At 33.5% G+C, this 24,483-nt stretch overlaps 1 protein-coding gene across 3 annotated transcripts in view; it reads right to left on the minus strand.

Annotated features, from left to right (window-relative positions):
• Positions 1 to 24,483, minus strand: part of LOC125051636 (disheveled-associated activator of morphogenesis 1) — a 119,246-nt gene that overhangs the window by 35,537 nt on the left and 59,226 nt on the right. For all 3 annotated transcript variants that reach the window (XM_047652115.1, XM_047652113.1, XM_047652112.1), the window contains one exon: positions 5,929 to 6,087. In XM_047652115.1, coding sequence (XP_047508071.1) covers positions 5,929 to 5,976 — 48 coding nt within the window. In that variant the 5' untranslated portion in view covers positions 5,977 to 6,087. The remainder of the gene's footprint in view (positions 1 to 5,928; positions 6,088 to 24,483) is intronic.

Below are 24,483 nucleotides of genomic sequence, written 5' to 3' on the forward strand. Positions count from 1 at the left end.
GTAGCGTATTTTAATTATAAAAATATCACTTATTACCAACACTAGAAATTACAATTTATTATAATTCGTATAATAACACGCGTTAGTAGAGTCTACATCGTACTATATAACGAACATTTATAAAAGGAAAATACTGTTTTCCTCAAATCATATATATTAATAACTAATTATCACTACACTAACGTTTAATTATTAGTTGTTATCAGACGTCGTGGAAAAAAAAGCAAGTTACATACGCCCGTACATAGATGGTACATTTAACAAACCAATAACGACTGACAAGTCCACTATATGCTTCTACGACTGTAATCAATTACGATTCGTATTTTCTATAAAGAAACCGAAACTAAGAGGACCAACATACATGAATAAATACCACGATATTATAATTATTGAAATAGCAAGCTTTACGAGTAACTTTATGGATCTGTCGATCGAGTGGAGAGTGTAGTGAGTAGAGTGTCAGACACTTGGAACACCTAAATATTATCTACGATCGGGTATTTCAATTTTTTTAAGAACAAGTACCAAATTCTGTTACAATCCAACTAGTACATTTTAATTTTTCACTGCAAATTATAGGATTTATTTGTTTTATTAATAATGAAAAGATGGCATGATGACATTTCATATAAAAAAGACAATGGGACAGATATGCATGTCTACTGTTTACTAACATTGTGTTAGCTTCAATATGCCTGATGGGTACGTCAGAAGGCGACACCGTCCGCCGTTACTTCATGTTCCCACAGCTAGGACACATCTTCTGAGGGCACATATATCATTGTATTACTTTAGTTAACGAATCACATAGGTTCTCTGTTAATTGTCCGTTGACTGAACTAACAAAAGTTAGTTAATTTTTGTGTTATTTATTATTATGTAATTTTGTTATTTCATTAATTTTTGTATATTTTCAACTTGCATTTAAATTATTTAATCTGTTAATTAAAGCAATAAATTAAATCGTATACAACATTTGATTTCAATCGAATCCATTTTCTCAATACTGACCACCCACGCTGACCTATCTCACATTACACGTTGACCTTAGTTTGCCAATGATATTCGATCTTGATAACGCATAAATCAATGGCCACTAATGTGCGTAAACAATTTAACATAATGAACTTTTATATTAAAAAAAATAGCACCAACTCCAAAACTCAAAAGTTTAACATGGTATGAAAACCATATAAAGCTATTTTTTTTTATATAGAACAGGAGGCAATGCCCGCCGATGGACACTCTCAATGCCAGAGGGCTTGCGAGTACGTTGCCGGCTATTTAAGAATTGGTACGCTCTTTTCTTGAAGGACTCTAAGTCGAATTGGTTCGGAAATACTTCAGCAAAAACTGCCTTAAAAAACGCTCAGTTGTGAAACGACGGACATCGAGGTGATACGGGTGTAATTTCGTATTCTGTCTCGACGTCCGATGATGAAATTCAGCTGCAGGTATTAATCCGAACAACTCCTCTGAACACTCTCCATGGTAAATGCAGTAGAAGATACAGAGTGACCCGACCTCTCTACATAACGCCAAAGGATCAAGCCGCTCGGAGAGGAATTGGTCGTCGAGGATTCGAACCGCTCTTCGTTGAATCACACATCGATTTTGTAGAATATGTTTTTGAAAGACCTGCTGCCGCTAAAAGCCAGCCATCGGCGGGAGGTGGCATAGAACAGGAAAGTCGTGAAGTTTATTAAGAATATCAGTTTAATATTAATTAAAGAGATGTTATTACATATTTCGCGTGCTTTTCAGAAATGGTAGTCGTAATAGTGAGAATATTAAACCTGTAAAACCCGCGTAAAGCAAATACAAGAGTCAGAAAAGTATAATTGATCAATGATCAAAATTAATAATTATTATTATAATTTGTATGTGCGTGCGCAGGTGTCATGAGCCATCGATATTTCACACCGAACCACTTGACCGACTTTCCCATTACTTAAAAATATTACGTTTTCTTAACGACATCAAAGATTGATAGATTTCTTAATTTCCCTTCCTTTACTTCTATACAACGATAATGCAAGCAACGCTAGCCTGGAGACAATAAAGCGCGAAAATTCCGCCGATTAAAAATAAAAATTATTCTTTAGTATAGATTAGAGAGATTAGATAAGTAATCTATGGTAGAAGTTTGTGTCAGTCGTAACATTGATAGTAGTATGTGCACTTGAGTATCATTGTATCTAATAAATGTTATATTCAGACATTTTTAGGTATTATGAATGAATGAAAAATGCCGTGTTTGCCCTCAAAGGATTTGCAATTATTTTTTATTATTGTCAAACTTTCTTTTTTTTTAAAGAAATTGCAGTGCAGTAGAAGCAGTGCATGTGTGTCTTGTCTTAAATCCTTACAGATTTAAAAAAAAAACCTCTAAAACTTTTAAAGATCGCAAAGACGTCACGCCAAAGACACATTACAGACGTATCGGACCAATGAACTATAAAAAACACCGCAAACGATACACGCGATGTTATTATAATAATAATCACTTCGAATATCGATACTAGTTTATTACCTATCCATTAAAGTAATCAACGGAAAGTTCGCATACCTAGGCCACGTGTTGCACCAACTTTATTAGAACATAATATTCGTATGTATATGTTGTAGTCAGTTTTCGCCATATGTTTAATTAAAAAAATGTGAGCCGTCACGGGACGCCTGGAGAAAAGACAACAACGACATTATTTCGTAAAAGTAATATGCAGAAAAGAACAGATTGAGATAGGAACTAAATATGTCATAATGATAAAATAAAATATTACGATTTTTTTTTTCAGATAACGATGACTATTTATTGAATAAACATTTATTTTCATTGAATAGGTACAAAAATTTACGAATTTATTTCAAATCGTGACTACTTAATTCGTTTAATCAGTGACTTCGAAATACACACACCGTTCACACTACTGCATAATATAGACTGTATATACGGCACTGCGGCATGCCGCAAAACCGAATTGAACCGAAATGACGTAAAATCGGTTTTACGTGCGGCTATAGATGTTTTACATCAAAAAATTCCTACGGAATCTTTATATATATAATTCTTCTGTGAGTGTGTATGTCACTGAACTTCTCTCAAACGACTGGACCGATTTTGATGAAATTTTTTGTGTGTGTTCAAGGGGATCTGGGAATGGTTTAGATTCACAAATCAGCCCGCCAGATGGCGCTGCAGTCGGTACTTTCATACTTTGCTTTACTAATCGCTTGAAATATCATGCAGGACAACGTCTGTCGGGTCCACTAGTATAAATATAAAATCCCAATTATTTGACGCCTCGATCATCGACATTGGTCCACAGACAGGAGCTGGAACGTCCTTCATTTGTTTTTCATTACAAACGGAAATGTCTGATGGGTTCACTACAACACTCTTTGAGTGCACTTTAAATGTTTTTCTGCTTCTAATTGCAACCTTTCATTTTCACGAACCCCAGTTTCAAATCCCCTCCTAATTATACTGAAAAATTGTCAGCACCGTCGTCTGTGCATGAGTGTTTTCATGTTAACACTTGGCCGTATCGCATAAATACGTACTTGTTATTTGTATTTCTGTGTATTTGTTAGGACAAAATACTATTTTTAATCAAAAACATCTGTTATAAGAGACAATCAAATGTAAATTTAATGATGTTTTCACTGGTTTTATGTATTTATAATGGTTATCATGGTAACAAACACGGTAACACGTATGTAATAAGTCCGTTGTACTTAATCAAATATAAAGTAATAAAAAAAATATTCATATAGGTAACATAATGATATTTGTATATGCAACAGCAAATGCCTTATCTAAATGTAAAATAAAGCCAAGAACAGCCAAGTTAGATAATATATAAATACTTACGAATGTCAGTAAAAAAATATGCTTCTAAAGTTCTCAAGAGCGTAGAACGGACGAGAAAGTCACTCTTTTAAATCGCCAAATTTGTAAAAATTTGTCTTTGATTACAACTATAACTTCTTTTTGACGTTAATAAGTGTTCTTGTTTACCTATATTAATAAAGATATTTTGAGTTTGAGTTCCTACTATTTTAATTAAAACTTTATTGACTATAATGAAGATAAATATTTCTCACTTCTTACTAGACTACTTAAAATAGAATTGGACGATTTTTCCGATGTTTAGTTAGTTTTAAGTCTGACCCATACATAATCTAAATATCGATAACTCATTGGTACAGAATCTAATACAGTTAATGTCATGTGAAAGTGTCACGCGAATCGAACCTACGACACACGATATCCGGCCTCGGTCGAACGTGACCATCGAGACATACGACACGTTCCGGACAACTGCAACTGCATTTATTTATCATTTTAGAATTTTATATATTAGACTAGCTGACCGGGCAAACGTCTTTTGCCATGTATATCATTTATAATAAAAACAATAGGGGTTGATCGTAGAGGGGTGAAAGTTAAGGGTTGTATGTATTTTTAATGCTGTATCATACAAAAACAAAAACAGAAAAAAATATCTAAAAATTAAAAAAATATTTAGGGGTGGACTACCCTTAACATTTAGGGGGATGAAAAATAGATGTTGTCCGATTCTCAGACATACCCAAATGCACACAAAATTTCATGAGAATCGGTCGAGCCGTTTCGGAGGAGTTTAATCACAAACACCGCGACACGAGAATTTTATATATTAGATAAACAAAAAACACATCTAGTTAAGTAGCGTATACTTATTCAAAATTATTAGTGTCTATCGAAACTGTAAAATAGCGCAATTCGCACAAGATTTGTGACCAAATGCAACAATAATTATAGCAGTTTGCGAATACGAAATACATTGCAATATTGTATTCAAATTAGACTTAAAATTGGTGTAACAAGTATGGTTATTTTCTAGATGAACACAAGCACCGCTAGATAATTTTATAGTCTGAATCCTAGTCTAATGTAGCCACTTGGCCGACTTGATAAAGCATGAACATTGTATATACGGTTCGATTCCTGGCGAGATAATGTTTTAAAAAGCAAAGTAAACTGGCCTTTAAATCAAAGAAATCGACACCATGTGCCTCTATGTTTGGGACACCACACACATTGTTATAACTATATTGTATCGTATGTATTGCCTTTTGTTTTCTATACTGTAAAAACTCACCCAGCTTTTATATATTTACAAAATAACAGAGGAAACATATTTATATTATCATGAAGATTATTTCCAAAAGTCTTGTTAATAACTATAAAACAATAATTAAAATTATATATGTACTTAAGTAAGTATTTCCGTGACTACAAATTTTCTTTCATAAATACAGCAAATTGTTCTAACAATATGTCAGGAATAAATGTCTTTCCCTTAAAAATTCCATACGTTTTTGACATAGTTCCCGCTTAGTTACTCATAATGTTAACAATAAAGATTTTCTCTGTATTTTGTCAAATGTCAATGAAAAGTGAATTGTGACCTGCACTCAAAACTGTTATGAGTCTTCAAAAATAATCACAAAAAACTTTATTTAAGTGTATATTTTTCAAGGAAGGTTGCAGTCCGTCTGATAAGATCTTTCTAGATTTATAAATAAATAGTTTCACTGTTCAAGGCAGCTTTTAAGCTATTGCATAGATTTTATCGCGGGCTTAGAGCGCGGCGACCAAATCAAGAAATTCCGTAACGAAAATAAACCTAAGACACTATGACGTAATATAGGTGCGGTCAATACGCGTTAGAGCGGGACAGAACGCATGCTGCGTCTCACATCGGTCTGGCGCGATCGGTGAAGTAGTGGTAGATTGAATTAATCGAAAAAAAAATACTGCATAAACAAATAATTATAATTGCATAAGTTGATAAAAAAATGCTATGCAATAGCTTTACCGCAGCAGTCCCCGAGTGCCATACGTTTTTTTTTTTTAATAATATTTATACAACTAACCTGTAGACAGGGGCACATAGGCCACCTGCGTCGTAGGGCGTGCGGCATCTTCTTCCGCGGCGGGTCAGGTTCCGGCGCCGGCTCGCCGCACGCCCAGCGCACGAGCCGCGCGCGCGCTGCCTCCGCCGCCTCCAGACCGCGGGACCAAGATGGTAGACCCTGTTGGCGAAAGAAATCGTTTAAAAAGTGTATCTAAAAAGTGACTGATTTACGAATACTTAATATAACTAATTTATTCCTAATGACTCTTATGATGAATAGAAAATAATTTATTTTCATTACCTTCAGTTTAACAGTCTAATCTCAATCAAGTTTTATTCTCTTATACCATATTTACATATGTATTAATAAAAAAGGTTTGCCAATGGCCGTTACAATACAAATATGAAACACCTTAAACATTTAAACAATCAATTAAATTACTATATTAATATCTCTTAATCTTCTTTTTCTCTTATTTAAATAGGTATATATAATAATAATATCATAGATTTGCACTAAGAACTGATTTCCGTTCCATCACGCAACTCGTAACAAAGATCAAGGTTAGATTTTAATAGCCAACGCGAAATGCAATTTGCATGTTAACAACCTCTTTTGACACAATCATCACCTTCCAATTTTATTATCATCATGAACGTCTTCTTCATCACCAACTCCTCAACGAATCGTTCGTTCAGATATGATTAAATAATATAAAAAAAAGTTTACCAAGAAATTACATTAATAATAATAATAATAATAATCATTTATTTGCAAGAATATGGTATAAAAATCTTATGGTTGTACAATCTTAACTCCGCATATTCTGCCACACACAATGGCGTGCAAATTTATCTTACATAATTAACAATTAGGATTTTACTATATTACAATCAAACCTTATGTGGTTTTATAATCACATTATTTATTTTTTATATCCGGACAATCAGCCATATATAAAAAGGCATGCAAATGTCATAAAGTTTTGCTATGTCATATAATAAAAACATTAACATAATGTCATGATAATACGTCAAGCTATTTATAATCAATTGTTGTCAAACTTATAGGCCAAATATTCGCCTACGCTATAAAAGCACCTTGACTTTAGAAACCCAATCACCTTCCCCTTGAAAACATTACATGACAGCGATCTATAACTTCTGGGAAGGTGATTAAATATTCTTATAGCCATGGCGTTACAATTTTTAGAATATAGCGCGGTGCAACATGCAGGCACCCGCAGCCGTGTTGGATCCCTCGGTATATATAAGCACGTTTCTTTGTATGTATTAAATAGTTTTGGATACTTCTTGACAGTCATAAGTGCTTCCAAGATATACAAACTTGGTACTGTCAGAATACCGAGTTCGTGGAAAATTGGCCTACAGCTCATAAGAGGTCCAACGCCCACGATAGCCCTAATACATTTTTTCTGAGTAATAAAAACTTTACTCACATCTACCGAATTTCCCCATAATACCATAGCGCAAAACTGAGGCAACATAGCCGTGATACGCAATAATTGCTGCGTGTTTTGAAGCTACTTTGCGAGTTCGACTCAAGGCAAAGACAAATTTATTAAGGTGCGTGCATATCGTTAAAATATGTTGTTTCCAATTAAGATTTTGGTCTAGTGTTATGCCTAGAAACTTGGTTGATACAACTTCTTCAATTGACTTGTTTTTATAATTGATTTTGAGGTTATTAGGTCTGCAATTATTATAGTTCCGAAATTGTATAAAATTGTTTTTTTTTACATTTACACTTAAATTATTAATTTCCAACCATTCCGTGACATTCTTTATTGTTTCATTCAATAATGATTCGTGGTTACGCGTAGTATCATTCGACACTACCACTGAGATATCATCCGCGTAAAGAATGCATTTATTAGTAACCAAATTTGGTAAATCATTAATGTACAGAAGAAACAGCAATGGGCCCAGTATGCTACCTTGAGGAACGCCTTTATTGCAATCTATAGCCACAGACTTGTACCCCCTTTCAATATGTTTAGGAGATGAAGTATGTGTGATTTCAACATATTGTTTACGACCGGTTAGGTAACATTCCAGCCAATTTAAAGGCAATCCTCGGATTCCGTAAAGTCTACACTTTTGAAGAAGAATGTTGTAGTCTACGCAATCAAAAGCTTGGCTCATGTCAAAAAAACTACAGATACCTGCTTGCGCCTATCGATATGTTCTACAATTGCCTTAACTAAAGAGAAAGCTGCTAGGATAGTATTTTTACCTCTTTGAAAACCGTACTGTTCATCATTTATAACATCGAATTTGCCTAAAAAAGAGCTCAACCTATTGTACATAAGTTTTTCCAACACTTTAGCTAAAGTTGGTATTAAAGTTATAGGTCTGTAGTTTTTAATATCCTCTGTATTACCCTTTTTAAACATAGGTTTAACTATTGATAATTTTAAAGAACTGGGAAAAATACCCTGTGTGAAAGATAAATTTATGAGATGGGTAAGGATACTTGCTAGTTGTTGTGAGGAGAATTTTAACACTTCTGTTGTTATTGAGTCATAACCTGCTGCTTTAGTATTATTAAGATTATTTATAGCTTTGAAAACTTCGTCACATGAACAAGGAGTTAGAAATAAGGATGCGTTTACGGAATGAACGTTTTGAAGATTAGTGCTAGGTTTCTTATTTGTTTTATTATTTATGTAATTGTTGTTAAATAAATTCGCTATTTCATTTGGATCAGATATCAAATGATTATTATCATTTAAGATTTTATTAGCAACTATAGGACTTCGATTCTGGTCTAGTTGGTCTTTTATAATATGCCAAGTTGCACGAGATTTATTTTTTGCGTTTTGTAGATACGCGAAATGTGTGTATTTTTTCGATGCTACAACGCATTTTTTGAGATAATTGTTATATTTTTTGTATGCTTGTTTATTTTCATTTGTTTTCGTTTTAAAATATTTAAGAGTAAGTTGTCTCTTACGCCTACTAGAGATTCTAAGCCCTGGTGTGATCCACTTGGGTGTTGTCATTTTATTGTTAACATTAACTTTAATAACTGGAAAGCAGAGATAAAAAAATAATGATAAATTGTCATGAAAGATTTGGAAAGCTTTATCGCAAGAACTTTCTTCATATACCTCGCTCCAGGACAAATTTGAAAGGCATTCCCGAAACTTTTTCATGTTTTCAGAGCAGTAATCTCTTCTAAATATACACCACTTTAAGATAATTGGCTTTGTTTTTTTGACGGGAAACCTTAATATTTGGCACGTATCATGATCTGACATATATAAACGGAGTGTTTCGCCTTTAGCACCCTTAATATTACTCAATATATGGTCAATACAAGATAAATTTCTAGTCGGTTCGTTAATAAAGTGTTTCAAGTTATAATTTGATAGAATGTCATTGTAATTCATAGTTATATTGTTAATCTTTAAAATGTCTATATTCATGTCACCACATAAAATAATTCGCTGTTTTTTATTTTTTAATTTATGCAAAAGGGTTTGAAATATATTAAAAAAGCTATATACGTCAGAATCGGGCGTTCTGTAAATACAGATTATTATGCATTGAATTGCGGGTACTATTGTGCCACAACATTCAAATGTTTTTTCTATTGATATGTCGTTGCAAAAGCTAAGCGGCGAGATATCGAGAGATTTATCTATGAAAATACATACCCCGCCACGCTTTTACGCCACGACTTTATTTAGCCGACTAAATGATGAGGCTAACTTAAAATTCTTCAGATTCATGTTACTTTCATCGCCTCTTCTTACAAAAGTTTCAGAAAAACATAAAATTTTAGGAGTAGTATTTTTAGTGTACCTGATTTCGCTAAGATTTAGTTCAATAGAATCTAGTTTGCTAAGAAGTCCTGCTATATTTTGGTGTAATAAGTAAGAGCTGCTTATTAGGTCATTTCGTGAGGAACTTGAGTCTGCATTAAAAAATCTCTATTGTTTACATGTGAGTTCTGGCTAGGTCTTATCACGGGAAAATAGTACGGTATGGTACCCTTTCTAGGAATGTCGCCACGATTACATAGTTTTTTTACATTTTTTTTCTTGAAAGTCAAAAATTTTTTGGTATAGTAATCATAGTCAAATATATAGTTTAACTTTTTACATATACTTGTAAGATATTGCCTTTTATAAGTACCACGTTCAATATCTAAATATGAACAATTTTTAGAACTATTACATATCATTTTCAACATATTATTAAGTAATTTTTCATTAAGAAATCTATTAGTACAGACATTTAATAAAATTATTTTGCTGTTTTTGATAATTTTTAGTAAAGCGCATAGTTCTATAAATATTTGGTATGGATTGGTATCATTTTCACCTAGGCATAGAACCAGGTAATTCCCCACACAGTCCTCCAAACCGTCAACTGTACTTAAGAGATCACACGTTTTTGCATTGGGTTTAATGATGGAGTTAATTTCAAAGCGTCCGTATTGTGTATTAAATCTCGATCGTATAAGCTCCGAGGCAAGTCCTCGGCATTGTTGACTGCCTATTATATGTATCTTGAATTTTGTGTTAGGCAGTTGGTCAGCTATTGGATAGCTAGCGCCATCTCTCGAGGACGGTAAACATTCTTTAGGTTTTATAAAATTGCTCCTAGAATCAGCGTTAAGAACCTCCATCGAGGTTTCTAATAATTCCAAGTTGCCACAACTTGCATTTAATTTTTGTTTCTTCTTTATTTTCCTACCTTGTTTTTTCCTCTGTTTTTTGCTTCCTGACAATGTGTTGGGAGTAGTAATATTGTAAGGTGTAGAATATTTCTTTTTAAGATTATTTATGGTTTCTTTTTGTTTTGAAATTTCAATATTTTTCATGGAATTTTCCAGTGATAGGTTTCCAATTCTTTGGTGCGCTAAATCCAATTCTAATTTTAATTTATTTATTTGTTCCAATAATTCGGAATATTCGTATACATTTCTTGTAGAAATGTCGGGTAAGCTTCTAACTTCATAACAGTCATAGTTCGATTGAGTTGAGGTAGATGAAATGTTAAGGGATTCAATGGATCTTCCCTTTTTTCTTCTTATTGTAACGTAGGCATCCTCCATTGTGAGAAAAAATAAAAAAAATAAAAAAAAATAGTAAAGACGAACAGTTTTATAGCCGTCGTGATTTGAACCGGGACGTTTCAAGCTTTATGTTAGTTTCTTGACAAGTAGATAACACAATTAGCCAACTGGACTATGACAAATATTGTGAAATTAAGCCATATATTTCAATTTGTATAGATTGCTTAGAAAATCCGTTACAATTTAATTGAGGTGGGTCACCTTGGAGAACAAAGGATTCACTTAATTTATACGTTTCTTCACTTTTATCATCGGTCACTAGTTTATAGCACTTTACTGGTAAGTTTGTCACATTATAAGTTTGTAGATTGAGTGGAAATTGTATTTCCAAGCAAAAATATAATTTTATATGAAATGTTAGGGCCAAAATTTTTTATTGTTATTATTGTCACTGTTTCATAAAAAAAAGACTTGTTTATACAAATTACACTACACATTAAATAATTAATTAATTACACATTACCACCACAAAGATAACTTTAAGAAACCTCACTGAGTTACTTTTTATTTGAAATAACGCGATTAAACTATTAGTAAACAATAAAATACACGGAGCTATTGTTTACACGCCAGCGCCACTTTCGTATGTTTTTCTTCTGTTGTTATTGGATAATTTAATGATCAAATGAACAGATCGAAAGAAACTAATCTTAAATATAATTAGTATAATCGATTTATTATTTTATATACGTAAATGAGTATTGTATGAAACAAGATGTGCTGCAAAGTTATACAATTTCTGAATTAATAAAAAAAATAACCGACCCAAAAAGTTAAAATAAAAAATTTATTTATTTACATAAAGAAGGAAAAGGTTTCATCATAGGCAGTGTTTTGGGAGTTTATAACAATCCAAATACACTATATAATTATCCTACATCGTTTAAGCCCTAACATGACATTTTTATATATAAACCAAGTTTCGTGATAACATACTTTAAACAATACGTAAAGAGTTAATGTTCATTAACTAAAAAAAAATAATAGTAATTCTCGATTTAATTATTATTATGTAGGTAAAGACTTCCTATATCAAAAACTTCTTATTATTGTATTAAGTACATTTTCGTTTTAATATCTAACTCTGTAACTCCGTTTAGTTGAAAAACTTAAATGACGTGTAAGTGGCCTGTCACGTTGTGCTAAAAGTGAAATGATTAGCTAATAATCGACGAAAACAGGTATATTCGATCGACTTTCTGTAGTGACGCAACTTATGGATGTTTTATTTGAATGTAAAATTTAAAAGCGATATTAATTGTTTCTATGTTGTTTTCAGTCTTTTAATATTGTGATCATTAATTAATGATTTGATTATTAATTAGCAACAAAATCTTTTCTATGGTACTTGCAAACTTTTTTTCTAAACATAAGCGTTCAAGTATTACGTCACACAATTTTTGGACAATTTTTTGACACATTAATTATTATTATTATTGTACGAGCCACACATTTAGCTCACTCAGGCTGTCTTAGTTTTAGAAACGTGACGATTTCCTGAATCGTCGGAGTTGCGCCCCGAGATTATAGCCAGACGTAGACACTCTTCAACTGTTACATTGCATTCATTAGTTTCATAGTAATTAACATTTCATTATTCCGCTTATATTCTATCGCTGTACGAAGGTGATTAATATAGAGTAAAACATAAATCTCCTCTATTATTCAAAGCAACCCGATGACCCAGAAGCAATTATTATTAAACTTTTATTAATTAATCCATACAACAATAATTGTTTAGTTTACATTTCCTAAATATAAGTAGTAGTTGGGATAGTACAACTTAAAAAAAATAGGTTGGTTCTGTTAGTGTTTTAGTATTTGTATTCGGATAGCCTCTTTTACGGTAAAAGCCTCCTCCATTACTTTCAATTTCTTTTATTCTAGAGCAACATTCCTTTAGTTTTTCCCCGCTAGCTCTATTACGTCAACTGTCCATCAAATCTTTTGTTATACATCTCTTTCCAGTAGGTCCAGTCCATTTTGTAGTTTCGAGTGTCTCTCTTTTATTAGCACACACTGACACATTAGCAGCCTATATTTATTTCCATTGCGACATATGTCATCCATTCGTGTCATCATATTTTTCGTCATACATATCTATCTCTGCTCCAGAATGAATTTAATATTACAAAATTCATATATTCCGCCCAAAGGTAATACGTCAGCAACTAATTTCACAAGAGCAACGCCATTGTTAGCTTGAACTTTTAAGTCGACATTTAACTATTGCAAGATCGGAACCGATAGGAAATAGTTCCACCTGTTTACCTCAAATGTGGGTAGATGTATTTTGTGTTACGATAATTGATTTGTTCGGTTGTGATTAACGCCAGATACAAATCATCGAACTAAAATAACACCAAAGTGAGAGGAATCCGACTTAGGACTTTTATTTATGATAATAATAATCGTACTTAGAGTAATTAATTAAGATTTAATTGTTATTTAAACTATTTATGTAAGTTCACTAAAATCACGACCTTAAAGAGGTATTTTATGTGTTTGCTTTATTATTAGTTGGTATTAAATTACGCATTACGTAGTTTGCACAGCTCTTATGACATATAATTATTGATAACTATTTACATATATTACGTATTATTTAATCGAAGCCTCTAACACTCAGATTCAGATAGGACATTTGCTAAGACTTCCGTATATCAATCAAATCCAATAAAAAAATTGACTTTTGAAATTGAAATTTTCTCAACAGACAATCGCTACACTTGGTTGCACACAGAAATGTATAATTGTCATAATTAAATGAAAAGTGAGCAATTGTCGGCCTTATCGCTTTCAAGGGATCTCTTCCAGGCAACCACTTCTCATCTCCTACATTTAGATTCAGGCAATCTTCCTAAATCGTAATTTTATTACGCTCTTAATGAGCGTAAGTTTCTATTTCGTTACAGTTTTCTACTTCTTGTTTTTCATTTTTTCCTTGATAGTTTATTTTTTTATGATCTAATATAATTGATATCTTGTATCTTTTAAGCATACATGTTGTAGGACTTATAAATAAATCCCTAACACTGACGTCAGACTTTTATGAATCTGAATACTCGATATTGTAAAGGTTTTGTTGAAACTTTTATTCCTGTACAGCGAAAGTATAGAGAACAATATCTGACAATGTACTTTGGCTTTCGTTGACCGTGACCAAAAGGTGCATTGTGTCATGAGGTCATTACCATGACAATGTACAAATTCTTAGCACAGCTCAGTTTGTTAATTCACGAATTATTTTCAAATTTGAAGACAAACACAACAGAGAAACAAGGTTTGATAATGCAATTAAAATTAATATTAATTTAAAAATAATACTAGCCTATTTTGACGTGATAACGTCTTTAAAATCGTTTTAGTCGGGTGACATGTTCAGAAACTTGTGTCACACCAAAACCTCACGAGCGCGATCGCAGGTATAACGAGAGAGAGACGGACCGATCTCCCGTCTCATCTCGAGCGCTGCCAGTCATTCCGTGAATCTATGAAGAAAAATGTATATCATAGTCGAATAAGTAAACTTGTCATTTTACACCCGAAATTTATCATCAAAAGTGTGAATAAAACGATAGATGTAATTTAAAATTTGAAAAAATTGTTATCTTCATTAATTCCTTACTTCCCAAAAACTTATATCACCAATAAGACGTTATCACGTAAACATCTCGATCGTAAACCTACTTTACAAACAACTAATATTTTTTTTTATTATGAAATCCCTTTACTAAATGAAATGCGTAATACACAGAGATAGGCAAAGCAATTGTTTTTAAGGCAAAGATAAGTAAAGTGGTGAGAATTTTATTCGGTACCAGAGGTATATAGATACAAAGCTTTCTGTTTGCCCCGTTCTATAAAAATACAATACCGCAGATACAATTTGTACGGCTAAAATAATTATTTAATAATTAATAATTACTTAATAATAATGAATAATGGCTTAATAATTTCTTTGCACAGTCACCAATAACTCTAATGTTAATTAATTTGCAGTCGGTAATCTGTATTAAATTTTTACTTGATAAAAATATTTGACAACCAACATTCTTTTATTTCTAATAAAAAAAAGACATTGAATGTTTTGATATAGTAACGAATTATATTGGAGAATTAAATTATTTAAGCTTAAAGCCGGGTCCACATTTGTAGCATGTTGACGTATCACGATCAGTCGTATAGTATCTCGTATCTGTATCATAAATATGGACGCTCATTTTGTCCATGTCGTATATTTAAGGCGTATCTTGTAAAAAACGCGTCCATACTTATCAAATGCTGTATCATGTCAGTGTATCGGCTTTAACTTTACAAATATAGACGCTTCACTTTTTTCCGATGTATCCTGATGCGCGTGTCTTTCAGTGCACCTTTCCCTTCTCGTACGGTTCAGTCATGTCTTCGTTCCCAAACGGTTTAGCCATGTCAGCAATTGCTCACAGTTTGGCGGTGACTAGCGCCTGTTATATTATCATTAATAGTATTTAAAAAAAAGTTAAATCCAGACGTAGACGGCGCTGGAAATGTTTAGAAACCGAAACAAATATGGTGGAATACCATTGATGAGAGATTTCAAATTTCAGCATACCAGCGGAAAATACAAAAATTTCACTCGCATGTCACCCATTGATGTTGTGTATTCCCTTTGATGATCGCGAAAAAACCGACACAGGATGGTTCGGGGTGTATCAAGTATCGTATCGCGATACAGTATCGTGATACAGTGTCAAAATACGTCCATACCACCGATCGTGATACGCGTATCGGATACGAGGTGTATCAAGATACGCGTTTAGTGCGGATCGGGCCGTATCCGATACGGCATGTATCATAAACGGGTATCATTTTGCGTCCAAACTAACGATCATGATACGCGCCGAAGCCACGCAACGGAGATACGATACACCGAAATGCTACAAATGTGGACCCGGCTTAAGGTTCTTTTTTGGTATACATGTTTCTCAACGTTTAAACCAGGGAAGGTTTAAACGTTGTGTTTGTACTTCCACAAATTTCGAGATCAAAATTAGCCAAATCGAGTTCTCGAGTTTTAGCAAGGCAAATTGACAACAATTTATTTATATATATAGGCACGACTTGATTTTATTTAATGAAATATGTTATAGACATATGATATCGCTACCGTCTTTATAGATATTGATGTCATCAATAAAACTGTAGTACATAATTTTGCTCTAATGTCAATAGTTTTCGCAGCGTATAGATTTCACTGGCAAGCTTTTCACACTTTGAGTTACCGTATCGAAGTTTCATACGGATCCGTAAACTTTGAGAACCGAAGTTTTAATAATGCTTAATCACGGAACACTAACTTTCGAACGTATGTTATAGTATGTCATGAGGTTGCGATTGCCATGGCCATCACGTATAGCCATGAGGTGCAGTGAAAGTGAACGACCGTGATTATGCAGATAGCTTTTGGAATGTATAGATATTAATATAATGCTTTCCACTAGGAGGTCTATTCGAACCTAATTACTACATTTTATATCTTTCAAAAAGACAAAGCTACTGCATTAATTTGTATGATATAGTATATAGAAAAAGTAAATGCTTGTATGTATTTCCTACGCGTTGCTTATGGCAACAATGGTATCGTTCTGATTGTCGTAATTAAACAGTTCTTTAAACTTTCGTGAAGCTTTCTGTCCAAACGTTAATAAAGAATAGCTTTAGTTAACAAAATATACTTTATACAACTAACATTCCCATGTACACGGAACCGACAACAGAGCTGGTGCGGCTTGGAATGCGGCTTAAAAAGCTAAAGCATGCAAATCACCTGTATTCTAGGCTCCGAATATGATTTTGTCCCATTCGGTGTCGAGACCATTGGTCCGTGGGGTCCGCTATAAGGCTTTATAAAGAAATAGTAAAAAGGTTAGTCGACATCACAGGAGAATGAAGAGCTGGCAGCTACCTCGGACAAAGAATTAGTCTAGCTATTCAAAGGGGGAACGCTGCCAGTATCTTCGGAAAGGGACTCCTTTTAATAATATATATTAGTTATTGTTTTTTAATTATTTTATGATACTAACATTTAAACTTGAAATAACGTCTCACACATTAAATAACATAAATAAACCGCGTATAATGCAAACTATGTAAGCCATAATTGAAGTAAAATTTAATTACACTCCAGTGATTGCCTCCTTGACATCTTTGACATCGTCATTCAAAACGTGATTATCTGCCAAATGTAATTTATCAGCAATAGTGACAGGTCAGTGATTCGATACTTTAACAGTAATTTTCTATATTATATAAGCGTTATTACCGAACACGTCAAACATTCCTTTGCTTATGCGCACAAATTGAATTTGAGTTATTCAAGAACCGACAACGTTTACCTACTCCCAAATTTGGTAAAGGGTAGATATAATAGTAGTAAGATTTACTGTTTACGTTCGCAGCTTGAAAGGCTTATAATGATAACCTGGACTCAGATGTAATCAGTTGAAAACACTGTAGAAATAAATAAAAAAAAACTAATCGTTGCTTCCTTTTTAAACTTACGAAGATAATTCATAGTAAAAGTAGTTAATATTGGCTAAACTATTTTTGGGACTATTTAAGTTAAAACTGTAATCCCTTACAGAATAAGCTTTATTTAAAATATCAATCAATTAAAAGCGTTAGCTGCCCTGATAAATGTTTTCAATCTGGTTAATATCTTATAAATTACTAACGGATACAATGCTTCAAACAAAACCTTTAAGGCATATTACCTTATCCGAGAAGCAATTATTGTTTAACTTAACTAATAAAGTAGATAACCAGGTAAGATACATCAAACCTAGTTTTCAGAGAAAATCTAGCGCAAAAGAAAAACTACAAGAATCCGGTAGGTTTGAGGCAAACGATAAATTGGCTGCGCAGGATTGGTAATGCATTATTCATGTACAAACACGGACTTGGTAGTTCTACATGTAACGATTTATGTACCCGTCTCGTTCATAGAGGAAAATGCTTTGGGTGAAATGAATACTAATAAAAAGCTGAAATAATCCCGCTTTGAACATCGGATATCATTTCAATATTATTATTTACATTAATTAAAGAGCAAATACTTTATATTATATCAATAGTTTTTGCTTTTATACGCTGTATTTACGATTTCCAATCCAAAGAATGCTCGACATAAACTGAAAAATCTAACGTTATCCAAATATTGGAAAATGAATTCAGTCGAATTTCAAACGATCTTAAAAATAACGCTGACAACAAACCAAACATTTTTTGAGGATAACTATAACGCCACCAACGGAATGCTATCCAAGAGGATGGGAGAACAAAAACATGCCCTCAAATAAAGACATGAGAAGACGATATACCGGATGGAGAAGATCGTAAAACGATGAGACAAGTGGCAACAACAGGAGAGGCCTATGTTGGAAGACGACGTGACCAACTGGATGATTGTGAGTAAAGGCTTTTATTATTATAACAACACCAACAATGAGACGCCTGAAGAGATCCATAGCCAATTAGGATCCTTTATTAAAGCTTTTAAAACGGGTGGCAACGCCTTATGGAAATACAAAAAAAAACTGTGGCGCTACAACCTCTTTAGGTTTTAAATGTAATAGGCAATTAGGTGATCAGCCTCTTGTGCCTGACACAGGCCGTCGACTTTTTGGGTCTAAGACATGTCGGTTTCGTCACGATGTTTTCCTTCACCGTTCGAGAAAATGTTAAATGCGAACATAAAAAGAAAGTCCATTGGTTTACAGCCGGGGATCGAACCTACGGCCTCAGGTATGAGAGTCACACGCTGAAGCCACTAGGCCAACACTGCTCATGGAATATGGAAATACAACCTGTCTTATAAATAATCAAAGGCATGTCCGAAGAGAAGTTCAAATGATATAATGGTAGGGGAGCCCACGATGCTAAATGGGGATTTACTCGAGCGTCGTAGAGACCTATTGGGATGCAAAGCTTAGATAAAAAGAAGAAAAAAATGTTATATGATAAATTCCTTTTCATCGGTGGGGGAAGCGGCTATAGATAGTTAAATATGTAAAAAAAAACTGTTGCATGGACATCCTCGAGCGCGTCAGATATTGATAGCATCTATGCCCTACGTATTTTTAATAATGTACGTATGTTAATCTGATCGTTTGCATGATGCGGGTGGTTGTATTTAAGGCTTGAAAATGAAAAAAAAATAAAATTTATCGAGCGCGTCAGATTTTCTAAGGGAGTGTTAAGTGCACCAAAAAAAAGCTCTCATTCACTAATCTGACGATTTCGATGGGACGCAAACCCACGGCCATTTTCATAATATGCAAAAAAAAATCGCAATTTTGAAATACTCAAGCGCGTCAGATTAAGATATATGTGGTTCATCTTTATGTTCTAAACGTACTGTCTCATAATCTGACGATTATCTAGAGGGATTCGCCTGATCTGACAAAAAAAATTTAGAAAAACGATTCACCGAAAGGGCCATCCCTGCAACTTCCCGCCACTTCCATTCCTGGGCGCTTTAAATTGATATTTTGAGCTCGCTGAGTTCAAAGAAATAACATGTCTATGCATTTGAGCTATCCCAGCTCGAAAGTCTGATAGAATTTTCATAGAACACTATTTTTGGAATTTTCAAACCGCAATAACTTTTGAATGGATCAAGCAATTTTCACGCGGTTGGCGGCATTCGACGCAGTTTTATCATCATCATAAGTAATTTTGCAATTTTAATTGATAGAACCACAAATTTCGGAGTAATCCCGAAAAAACACTTTTTCGGGTTTCTTTCGTTCACGATATCTCTCGAACTAATCAACCGCTTTTGACGAGCTTGGTGGCGATCGACGTGGTTTTTCAAGCTCAAAGGCGGATTAGTTTTTGAAGTTGATGAATAAAGAAACCACTTTAAAAAAAAATATTTCTTATTTTTTTAAGATTTTTCAAAATTTCTCAAAATCTATTGGTCCGAATCGGTTCAAATTCACAGGAAATGTAATTTTGAGGGAAATATTTAGAACGCCGTTTAGTAGATTCCGATCGGTTAAAGGAAATGTAGGCATCACGCAGCTGCACGCATTTAACTTTATCGACGATTTTTTGTTATTTCGGCTTGCGGAAATCGTCAGATTATATATTTTTCATTATTCTTGAATTATTTCCTTCAAAATAAAAAAAAAATTAGCTACGCTCGAGAATGTCGAGATGATGGTTTTTTTTTACAACTTTGTTGCCCTCCCCTTTTTTTCCGTCACTCTCAAATTGTCAGATTAGTGGAATATACACTTTTTAGGATGTAATTAACTCACCCTACCTTAATCTGACGCGCTCGGGAATTTCTGATGGTCAATTTTTTTTACTAATCTGATCCTGTCTCCTTCACGGGCGGCCTTATATATGGGCCTCATATTTTGTGGAGGTACTTAACTGGGTACAAGGTATCCCCCTATATATTAATCTGCCGCGCTTTAGTAAATCCCGAAATCCCCTCTTGGGCTCCCCTACCATAATGCTATTAGATGTCCAACATAATCCATCACGCCAAGTCACGTACGCGTAATCAGTAAAAGTATAGACAAAGAAGCCGGATCTGACACTTACATAATGAGACGATGACCCCGATCATCGAGTTAATTGAACCAAGATGAAAGGTATTGTTACAAATAACTGCAGGGTATTGGTGTGCGAGTAATAAACTACATAAATTTGCCTGATTTAGTGGTAAGCATTTTCGATTGTAGGTTAAACAGGGTACGAAAATATTTAATGAATTACATACAATAATATCTGATATATAAAATTCTCGTGTCACAATGTTCGTTCCCATACTCTTCTGAAACGGCTCGACCGATTCATAAATTTTTTTATGCATATTCAGTAAGTCTGAGAATCGGCTACTATCAATCTTTCAAACCCCTAAGTGATAAGGGTGATCCACACTTAATTTTTTTTTTGTTTTTATTTTTTATGATACAGCATACAAAAATATATACAACCCTTAATTTTCACTCCTCTTCGATCAACCCCTATTGTTTATTATTGTAGATAGTTATTTTTATTGAACTAAAAAAATGTTTCCTAGAATTAACATACATGGCATAACAACGTTTGCCGGGTCAACTAGTTATTAGAAAATTACATAATTTTTCCGTAACTTGCCGTTTAGATAGCACACGCAACGGTAACTTAAAAGGTATAGTTTCTCCATTTTAGCAGAATTGTTCATTAAATGTAGCATAATATCGACTTGCCTTCCTCGATAAATGGAGTATTCAACAAAAAAACGCTAGCTAATATCTTTATTAGAAGATTAAGCCACTTGAAGACAATAAATTACACAATAACCTTTCAATAGCACAAATTAATTTAAATGCAATTCAAATTATAATTAAATCTAGGTTAAACTAGATTTCCTAATACCGATAAAAGGTAATAAATAAAACAGTAACAAGTTTTGGCCAATATGCAAATTATAATCGCTATTTTTATTAGACACGCAATTTGCTTTACGATTCGCTAAGCTTTTAATGCCTAAAATATTTGCCATTTTTATGCAAATATGATTTCTATATTGTGTAAGCATTGATAGTTATCAATTTAAATCAATCATAAAATTTGAATATGGTTTTAGATTTCCGATTTTCTCCACTATAAGTTTTATTGTTGGTAGATGCGGAACGATTAGATACATCATAAAATAATACTTTCATGGACATTCTAAAAGTATCTAATTCAATAGAGGTGTTAGAAAAATCATATATCGTGTTGTTGGCTACAACCAGCGTATAGTACGCCGAGAATTCGCGCTTGTGATTTACTTAATAAATTCTTACATTGCAAGGACAGTAATTCGGCAGTACTACAGTGCCTTAGCTTCAACGTGTTTGTCGTCAGAAGGCGACATCGACCGCCATTAGGTACTGTGCCCACAGCTAGGGCTAACCTTCAGAGAAGGGCATGTATAACTTTAGTTAACGAATTACATAGGTTAACGAACCTTTTTCATTGTCCATTTAGTGAACTGACAAAAGTTTTATTATTTGTTAGTGCTTATAGTTAGTTAATTTTTTGTATTTATGGTTAGGTAATATTTTGTTTTTCCTAATTAATTTCTCCTGTTTATGTTTTGTTTCGTGCGTATTTTTTTATTGGTTATGCATTCTTATCGATTAAGTGTCACCTGTTAGGACAAGATTGTGTATGTATAAATAAATATTTCCTTGATTTGAATATAAAACTTCATTCCTCATGTATGAACGCTTTCCGTATTCCACAGACTTGACAGACAGTGACTTGCTTAGATCGATATCCTATCTTTACGTAATTAAAATATATAAACAAATATTTAAATGCCACAACATTTAGCTAATTTAATAATACTATACACCAAGTTTTCCCAAAATAATTCACCAAAAACCAAATTCCATCTAATTTGGTTTGGTATTTATAAGATAGAGATAGTAGTAAAATCAATCTATATATATAAAAGATAGTCGTGTTTGTTACAACACTTATAACTCGAGAACGGCTGGACCGATTGCCATGGTTCTTGATTTGTTGGATTTGTTGGATTTGTTTCCGTCCCGAATAGCAGAATAAGCAATAAAATATCGGTTAAGTTATCGAATAACAATAAATTAATTAATTAATTTTACGAATGCAAAAACCATATGGTGCCATCTGTTGACAAAACTACGCATCATTTTACGTCGAATTCGTGTCAGTTCAAGAAATTCCGATCTTGAGGTGAATGAGGAGATGCATAACCATGCTTTGATCCTGATCAAAAGATGTTGGATATCAGAAAGTGCTTAACATGCAGTATCGCCATATTGACGCTAGAGAGAAGATGCGTAATGTGTAAAACTGCCAGTCTTCTTTCGCAATGGCAAGCAATAAAACATTTCTGTATTTGCAAAAAAGTTGTATTAGTGTAATACTTAACATTAATGAAATCCTAAAAAAAGTTAAATTAAAGTAACAACGATATTATAAGGTTGTAGGGCGGAACGAAGTTAGCCAGGTCAGCTAGTAATATAATAAAAATGTGTATTTCGGTAAAATATTAATAATGTAAGTACAATTTACAGTATATAAAACATTCCCCAAATCTAGCTATACTTATATTCAAAATCTCAAGGGCATCACTTAATATTTACATTCCCTAAAGGCACAATAAACCTAGAGCAAACATTCAATTTCACTACCTGGCACACATTTCAATGGCCATCGCCAACTATTTGACCCGTGAACACACAGAATACTAACAATAAACACAGCCTTCGCTTGTTTCGGTGAGGAAAAGTTTAAACAATGGTACATGAAGCCTTCTTCATATTTCAAGTATCTTTGACCTTAACACACCCGTCACATTAAGACAGACTATTACTTATACAAACATATTAGCGGCTCCCAAAATAATTGTGTCTTAACTAGTGAAAGTCCCGTTTATCAAATAAATTTTATTTGAGTATAGAACTCGCAGAGCAGTGTTGGCCCAGTGGCTTCAGCGTGCGACTCTCATACCTGAGGTCGTAGGTTCGATCCCCAAGACCAATGGACTTGCTTTCTATATGCGCATTTAACATTTGCTCGAACGGTGAAGGAAAACATCGTGAGGAAACCGACGAAAAGTCGACGGCGTATGTCAGGCACTACTTGCCTATTTGATTTAAAAATGATCATGAAACATATTCAGAAATCTGAGGCCAAGACCTAAGGAGGTGGTAGCACCACTAGGCCAACAACATCTCATATAACAATAACCACTATACATTAAACTCTAACCAATCCGAATAAATCTGATATCAAACTATAAACCAATGTACAAATGGTAATTCAATCTATGAGGTATTCACTATACAATAAAAATCCTTGACACGCCGAAGTTCATGAATGGTCGTAATTGAATGTAAACATGTATCCCAAATAACCTTATAATAGACAAATTAGCGTGACCTTCGCGCCCCTTTGTCAATCACACTTGTCAAAATATAGTTATTGTAAACACAATTTATTAGTGAATTAATTCGATAATACCTAATATTACGAAACTGACGTGTTTATTTGTTTGGTTAACTATTTCCGGTTCAATAAACATATATTACGTTATATATGGGGGCGTGGCTTGTTTAATTTAACGTTAGTCCCGGGGCAAGAAATTGGAATTCGCCGGGGAAGAAACCCCAGCTCTTCCAGTGTGATATATGTGCGCTAATAACACATGTATATGTATACTAACTTTTTTAGTATACCTAGTAGTTTTATTCTAAGAGTACATTGTCTTCACATATATAATTATTTAACTAATGTAAACAAAATATTGTAAACCTATCTTCTCCACACGAAACTACGTTTTGGAAGGGGCAACTAGAATCTTCTTTATATTTTATTTGACGTTCAAAAGTGCCATTTTAGGTGGTCTAATTGAAACAATTTACTTGACTTTGATATATGATTCGTCTAACG

This window comes from Pieris napi, chromosome 8, assembly GCF_905475465.1.
Source record: "Pieris napi chromosome 8, ilPieNapi1.2, whole genome shotgun sequence".
In the NCBI taxonomy this organism is placed as follows: Eukaryota; Metazoa; Arthropoda; class Insecta; order Lepidoptera; family Pieridae; genus Pieris; species Pieris napi.